Source organism: Herpailurus yagouaroundi, unplaced genomic scaffold (assembly GCF_014898765.1).
Source record: "Herpailurus yagouaroundi ecotype Mexico unplaced genomic scaffold, PumYag 67700, whole genome shotgun sequence".
NCBI classification, from domain to species: Eukaryota; Metazoa; Chordata; class Mammalia; order Carnivora; family Felidae; genus Herpailurus; species Herpailurus yagouaroundi.
Genome location: NW_024420499.1, coordinates 7,587,484 through 7,595,501, shown reverse-complemented (window position 1 = coordinate 7,595,501; position 8,018 = coordinate 7,587,484). Strand labels below are relative to the sequence as shown.

The following is an 8,018-nucleotide window of genomic DNA, read 5'->3' as shown; positions in this document are numbered from 1 at the left end:
TTTTAAAAATTATTTTGAGGCAGGGAAAATCAGAAACGGTTTTTTAAAAGATGCAGAAACTGACAGTACAGGAGAGCATAATATCAGAAGAACTTTAAATGAACCGTCCTATTCCCGAGTGATCTTTCTACTTTGCAGTGAATCCAAAACCAATTTAAGGAGGATCTTTTACAAAAAGCATTGTGTGCTGTCAAACAATTGTGAAGCTCAGGCTTTCAACAATGACGAGCCAAGTTAAAGGTGCCATTCCCTACAGAACCAGTAGGGGGAGCTGCTTGCAGCGGTGCTTTTCCTATGATTCGTGGAGCCGGTTTTATACTTTCCGTCTAAATTTTTAGATACAAAGTGTATTAGTAGCTTACGTTAAGATCTGAAAGCGCTACATGCCCTTCGAGGCCCAAAGAAGTCTTCTTTAGTACACAAACACTGAAAAAAAAAAAAAGAAAGAAAGAAAGAAAAGAAAAAAGGCGCCCACCTCGAGCCCCTTTCGGAGGATAAGGTGGAGGTAGGGCGGGACAGGGAGGAGCTGGCCTGGGTTTCTCCGGCGCTGGGCATCAGTCGGCCAACACTCTTTTTTTATTTTTATTTTTTACCTGGGTGGGTCCTTCTGAAGCTGTAAGAAGCCACGGCATCCGTGCAGCTCCTGGGGCCGGCGCCGTGGCCTAGATGCCCGTGCGGGCAAGGCATTCCTACGGGAAGCGGCGGCGGCGGCGGCCCTTCCTGAACTTCTCCCTGCAGGCCTATCTAGCCTGTTTCCCCTCCTCCCTCCTCCTTTGTCTTCCAGCTCACACGTAACCGCATCCCGAGAACGTGACATACCCCAAACACAAAGTCATAAAATCTATTTTCAATGTTAAAAGGTAGAAGAGAGCTCCCTTTGCCGCCTGCTCTCAGACAAGCCCTTACCTCTTCATGTTTCCACAGGCCCCTATCTCTAACTTGGCTGAACAGGCCGCGGACTCCAAGTCCCAGAACTCCGTGCGGCCGACTCTAAGGGGATTGTGGTGTAGTGCGGGGCTCTGGGAATTGTAGTCATGCAGAGCTAAAGAAACCGAAACACAAGAGTACCTACTGAATAACCGGTGTATTGTAAGTTCAAATATTTCTCCTACGGGTTAAGGACAACACCCAAAATATCCAGCTCATAAAGCTTTGACTTCTTGACTGACTCAATCAATATCACCAAATCCTGGCTCCTCTACTTTTCCTTCAATGTGTCCCTATCAACCCTGCTTCTGCTTTCAAGGACTTGTTATCTGGCCTACCATCTGTGTCCAGTGGGGCCCTTAGTCCATCCTCTGCAGGGTAGCCAGTTATCAGACACAAGTTTGACACATAATTTGCACTAACGGTACTCCTCTATCTGTTACAGAGGCTTATGAGACATTGTACTGCCTATCTTGAGAATTTGAAGTCTATGTGAATTCAGGCCTGTGAATGTTTTATTGGTAATTGTGTTGAATCAAGAGAGAGGTATAACATAGTGGTCAAGAACATGCGCTCTGAGTTCCCAGAAATGGAAATACAAATGTCCCTAAGTATTGGAAAATAAAGATGTCTAATCTCACTTATAAGTGAGATGTAAATTTCAAAGTACACTGACTATAAAATACATGATCTGGACTCTTTGAAACTGACAAGGTCATCAAAAACATGGTTAAGTCTGAGAATCTGCCAACTAAAGAAACCAAAGGAAACATGAAGACTAAATGTAATGTGGTATCCTGGATGGGGCTTTGGAACAGAAAAAGGGCTCTAGGTAAAAACTAAAAAAATATGAATAAACTATGCACTTTAGTTAATAAGATTTGTTACATGTGACAAATATGCCAGTTATATAAGGTGTTAACACCAAGGGTTAACTGAGTGGCGGTATACAGAACTCTGTACTATGCAACTTTTCTGTAAATCTAAAACTGTTCTAAAAAAGTTTCTTTTTTTAAAGTTTCAGATCACATTACTTTTGTTGAGATCATGGGAAAATAATCACTCTCATTACACTGCTGGTGAGAACATAAATTGGTACATGTATGGAAGGCAGCATGAGGATACAATTGAAACCATAAATGCCCACTCCCTTTAGAGCAGAAATTCAACCTCTATGAATAGTATTCTCAATACTATGCATCAAGTATGTGTGTTATATGTTTATATATGTATAAATATATATGTATGTGTATAAATTTCATACATGAATATATAAAATACATATGTATATATATAATTATTTGCTGCAACATCATATCTAATAACAAAATGTTGCAAACAACTTAATTACCCACAAATGTAATAAATCCATTTAATGGAAAACTATGCAGCAGTCCCAAGCATGACAGCATTCTCTAAGGACTGCTAGTGAGCAATCTAAAATATATCTAGTGCAATAGCAAGGTGCAGAACAATATCTATAGTATGCTTCCATTTGAGTAAAAAAAAAAAAAAAGAGGGGATTATAGGTATGCATTTGCTTGTGAATGAAACAAATACCTCTGGGAAAACATATATACAAGTGATAAGTGAATGTTTCCAGGTAGGGGAGCTGGATGGTTAGGGACAAGAGTGGGGGAAAAAACCCTTCACTTTTTGTACCCTTTGAATTTTGAACCACATGATTATATTGCCTAGTCAGTAATATTTTTATTATTAAAGGGAACCCTTCTTATACCACAGAACCAAAAAAGAAAAAGATCATGGGTTTGGGGGTCATACTGTTTGGATTTCTCAGTTCCCACAGTTATCAACAATATAACATAGTAGGCAGTCTGAACTTGAATTTTTGCTTTGGCAAGTTACAAGACTATGTGAGTTTCAGTAAGTTTCTTTAACTGGTCTAGGCCAGTTTTCTCATCTGTAAAATTGGGATATTACCTCTGAACAGGGTGATGTAAAGTGCTATATAAAAGTATGGTTTTAAAGTCACTTGATAGGTGGTCATCTATGAGCAAATATTCTGTTATCCAGCAGGACTTATTCAAACTGTCTGTACTGCCATGCTCAAGTTAGAGGATAAGACCAAAGAGCAGCTACTGGAAGACATTGTACTTCCTATCCTAAGAACTTCTTACAGATTGAAAATGTCATGGCAAGTATTTGAGCTATCCAAAACCTGTTATGTGGAAATGACTGTGCCCTTGAAGTACACAGGTGAATGAATGCAGATATAACATGCACTACTTTGTGGCTTTGGCACAGAGCATAGACACAATGTAAGCATGGGGAAAGTGTGGGTCACACCACACATAGCCTGTGCTAGGTAAATCCTATATATGACAGTAGGGCCGAATTCTGCTGCTTAACCAAACTGTCCAATGGACACATTGATCAATAAGTTGATGGAAAAATTCACCAGAGTTGCTGGTGTGTTTGTCCCCTTGGGAAAGTGGCAAAGAGCAGAACAAACACTATATACTGACCATTACACCAGGCTTGGAGACAATTCTAAGAAGATATATATCCTATTGGCACAGAAGCTATACACACTACATTATGAATCCACTAGGTGGGATAAGTGGAGAATAAATGGCTAAAAAGACAAGTAGGATAGAATTGCAACTTGAAAGCAAGGTCACTAGGAAGTACTCTTTGTACCTGTGTATAACTGTAGCCGGTCCCAGTGGTAGGTACCAAGGGACAAACATTCAGAAAATTGCACTAGAAGGAAAATCAGGCTATTTCTAGCTCTGCCAAACTTATTAACTGTGGAATAATAGCTATTCCATTTCCCACAGCATGCCTTTCCCCACTTTAAAAGGGAGACAGCGTATAAAAAGCTTTGAGGCAGTTTATAAAAAGCTTTGAGATTTCTAGATGGTATTCATGGGCACAGAGGTCTTAGCATTAGGTAATTTCACAATTTCACCCCAGATTTTATGACAAACTGAAAAATATGCCTCATTTGTCTTTCTGACAATTTAATAAGATTCGTTTAATTAAGCCAGAAGTTCTTCCTTAACATAGACATATTTTCAGTGTTTGTCCTTTTGAGATGCTTTGTTCACAGCATACTTCTGATGAATACATTAGGAAGCAATTATAATTTCCAGATATGGAAGAAGATGCAAAAACCAAGTCTTCTCTAGAAGAGGGATAGCATCACTCATCCAATATTAAGAGTAATCAACTGTGCACGTCTTTCAAATTCCCCAAATGAGATAGCATAAATGCTGTTATAGAGAAAATAAATATAGCATCTTTTTCAAAGGACAAAAAAAAAAGTAGATAATCACTGGAGAAGTGTCAAATTTAAGAACTCTCCTTCAGCTAATATCTTGGCTGGTCTTTAACTGCCAGGAGAGGCTCAAGACTCTAGTACCTCACAAAAATCTTGCCTTAAAATGGGTTATTTGTGATTTTTTAAATTAATATTTGGTCAACAATGTCTTTTCGACATATGTTAGAACCAGAGTCCAAAGGAACCTTAGAGATGAGTTAGTCCAAGGCTCCAGATTCCAGACAGTACACTGAGATCTACCAGTAAATCCTACGGTGCTACTGTATTGATCTGGAATCCACATTCCATCCACTGGCCTCTTCTATGTCCTGGGAAAAACCCTAGAACTCCCAGTGCAAATTCAGTAGTACTTTAGTCTCCCCTTTTATTTCACTGAGGAACTTTTACAGTAAGCATTTACTGTTAGTGAAAAGATATAAAAGCATCACAAAATTACAGGGAAGTGAAAACTAGTTTCCTTCACTTGGGAAGGCCTTATTAATATGGTTAAACTCTTTCATGGTATATATAAAAGATAATGCCCAAAATGAAATTATTTTTCCAGTTAATTAAGTAGGGACAAGACTAAGTCCGGTGTTTCCTCTACTATACTATGTACCTTTTACTGAATGTAGAACTTAACTTACACAAAGATTACTTTATAGGAGTTGAAGCTCCAAAAACAATAAGGAAAATGTCTTTATCTAGGGTATAACAGAAATAATACTGGACTTGAAAATTAGAGAGTACTCAAAATTATACCCAAATGTTCTCTACCTACAGAAATCATCCACAAAATTATTTGGTCTCTGGATTATTTTCATAGTCTAACATTTTGAGTGGTAACAAAACTTACTTGATAAGCTGCTAATATAAGAAGTTTGGGTAGGAAAAAAAGGCCATTTAAGCTCTGATACTTAGTTTACTTATAAGGTGGTAAAAACCACTAATACTCATTTCAAAAATATTTTCTTCCTATAATGTGTACCCCTCAGGATGGTCATGTACGGTCAGTATAACAGGAGTTTATCTCAGTAATTATAGACAACTAAGCTCTAGTCACTCAAAAACTTTTAAGTAAGTTTACTTTCATGTTACACTTTTATTTTTTAGAATATCATCTTTATTTATGCCTTACGTAAAACATGCAACATGAAAGATCAAACTATTGCCAAGCTAAGAACAAGGCTTTTTCTTGAAAAACAAACAAATATACAAAAACCAACAACTATAAATCATATGCTAAAGCCAAATAAAATAAGGTTATCTATACATCAAAAATAAAGGAGTTGCCTAAACCTTACCCTTTTAAAAATAACCTAATTCAAGGCCCAAATCCACCCTAACTTCTCTTCTTCTCTGAATCTCTATAGCACACTTTCTGTAATTCACACACTTCCTTGTATTGTCTATATTGTTTTTATACAGATAGGCATTAATTTTATCTCAAACTAGACATTATGTTCCATTGAGGAAAAAGACTACAGTATCTAGCACTATATGTTGAAAGTTAAGAGGCACGCAGTAAAGACTGGTTGGGCATCTATTTCTCGTCAAACATGTCTCTATGATCCGGTTAGAATAAGAAGGACAATGTTGTGCTGCAGGTAGAATATGGAATCTAGGAGAATATAAGATAAAATTACACACACAGCGTCGACATCTAATGGGTTGCAGCCTGGTAAAGAAGGCAAATATAGTTCTGGTTTGCTAATACAAAAAGCCAAACTACAGAATAATTCTCAACAGCCTAATATTGAAATAAAAAAAAAAACCCAACAACGTGCACACTTTATTGCAACCAAAGATTAAGTAATAATTGTAAATACTACTCTATTTCACATCATCACAATTTGTAGGTGATATATAATCCCAAAAGAACATGCTGAAGATACGGTCATTCAATCAAAAGCAATCTTGATACTGCGTTCCAGCTCCATGTGATGATGATCCTCAAAAACCTGTGTTACCTCTTCTGCCTTCCGTTGCAGCATGCCTACAGGAGGAAAAATCATGAATCGTTAATCCAAGGTCAAAATGTCCCAGGAACATAATAACTTACATTCTCCCTTCAACATATGATTTATAAAACATTGATTTTAATAGCTTTAAGTATTAGAAAATAAAGGGGGGAAATCGTCTATTTAGAAACTATGGAAACAGTGGACAAGACTGTTCTTGATTTGCTCTCTGTAGTTTTCAGGTAAATAACAGTCTACATGACATTTTTGTTCTGTTGAAGAGAATTGAGAACTGCGTATTACTCATTACAGTCTAAAAGTGCTTTACAGGGTGGTCATTAAATTGAGGGTATAGATTTTGGTAGGTCTTTGCTGTCTATAAGTGAATTAGTACATGGAGTATACTCACATTTCTGTTCCTTTCTAAGGATTTATTTAACTTGGTGGTCTTCAATTTGCTCAGGGGCAGAGCAACAGAAAATACCATTAACTTTAGCATATAAAACACTAACATTCTGTAGTAAAAATAAGTTGTCGATGTAAGCATGATAATCTTAGGTTTTTCTATTAATGTGCAGTTGGCCATTTGTTTTAGTGCTCATTAATGCTTATTAGCCAATAAGCAATGGCTGGTGCCCAAGACTTAAGAAAAACTTTAGGAGAAAAACTAAAAATTTGAAACAATATACTTTAATTTTCTTCAGCCAATTAGAAAAGCCCCAATGTTATTCAGTTTTTTTTTAATTTTTTTTTTAACGTTTATTTATTTTTGGGACAGAGAGAGACAGAGCATGAACGGGGGAGGGGCAGAGAGAGGGAGACACAGAATCGGAAACAGGCTCCAGGCTCTGAGCCATCAGCCCAGAGCCTGACGCGGGGCTCGAACTCCCGGACCGCGAGATCGTGACCTGGCTGAAGTCGGACGCCCAACCGACTGCGCCACCCAGGCGCCCCGTATTCAGTTTTAAAGTATAACAATACATCATCTTATGACATACAGGCATTTTGCAAGATCACACTTTAAGAACAAGTAATTTAAATGATGGTTGCCTAATGAAAGGCTACCAAAACAGTGTATGTTAAGCCTGGCAAAATATATCTCCTTTTTGTTGAAATAACTGCAGCTTGCAAATTTTTACCCCTAAATAACATTTTTCAATGTGATAGAAACACAAATGAGCACTCTAACAAACCATTAACTTGAGGCCAGAACTGTCAACATAAGGAAAATCTACTTAATTTGCTGATTGATACATATTAAGTACAAAGGAGTACATTTATAAAAGTTTAAAAAATCAATGAAATGTCAAGAACACAAGCCAGCATTATTAAGAGAGCTTTACTATAAACATTTTGTCATGTCTTCAAATTGAATTCTCAGGACTATTCCTATAGTAACATACTTTAAATTTTTTAGAAGTTTCATTATTTGAAGGCAAAAACTGCATCTAGGCACTCAACTGCCCAGAGTTCAGTTTCCATGATATGCATCAGTGATTGGTTCCTGCAGACCTCTGAAATTATATACTATACTAGATCAATGCTAGTAATAGCCAAAATTTGGGGGAAATACATTATACACTTTTTGAGATTAAAATTACTGGTAGTGAACAATGTGAAAATGAAATTAAGAAAATGATTCCATTTACAACATCATCAAAAAGAATTAAAACACAGTAGAAATAAGCCTACCAAATGAAGTATAAGACCTGTACACTGAAAACTAGAAAATACTGCCAAGGGCAGTAGATCTAAGATCTAACTAAAGAAGATCTAAGAAAATGAAGAGATATCCCATGTTCATGGATTGGAAGACTCAATAGTGGTAAGATGCCAACCCCCCAAAG

The 8,018-nt window shown here is 37.1% G+C and overlaps 2 protein-coding genes across 8 annotated transcripts in view; both read right to left on the bottom strand.

The window, feature by feature from the left end:
• Positions 1 to 949, bottom strand: part of RBM41 (RNA binding motif protein 41) — a 62,745-nt gene extending 61,796 nt beyond the window's left edge. For 3 of the 5 annotated variants that reach the window (XM_040468468.1, XM_040468464.1, XM_040468465.1), the window contains exon 1: positions 594 to 945. In XM_040468468.1, coding sequence (XP_040324402.1) covers positions 594 to 817 — 224 coding nt within the window. In that variant the 5' untranslated portion in view covers positions 818 to 945. Of the gene's footprint in view, positions 1 to 593 lie in introns of all 5 variants that reach the window. The other 2 variants (XM_040468467.1, XM_040468466.1) reach the window with 2 other exon arrangements.
• A 4,339-nt stretch (positions 950 to 5,288) lies between these two features.
• NUP62CL (nucleoporin 62 C-terminal like) overlaps positions 5,289 to 8,018 on the bottom strand; it is an 88,946-nt gene continuing 86,216 nt past the window's right edge. For all 3 annotated transcript variants that reach the window (XM_040468388.1, XM_040468387.1, XM_040468389.1), the window contains one exon: positions 5,289 to 6,206. In XM_040468388.1, the coding sequence (XP_040324322.1) occupies positions 6,112 to 6,206 (95 nt within the window). In that variant the 3' untranslated portion in view covers positions 5,289 to 6,111. The remainder of the gene's footprint in view (positions 6,207 to 8,018) is intronic.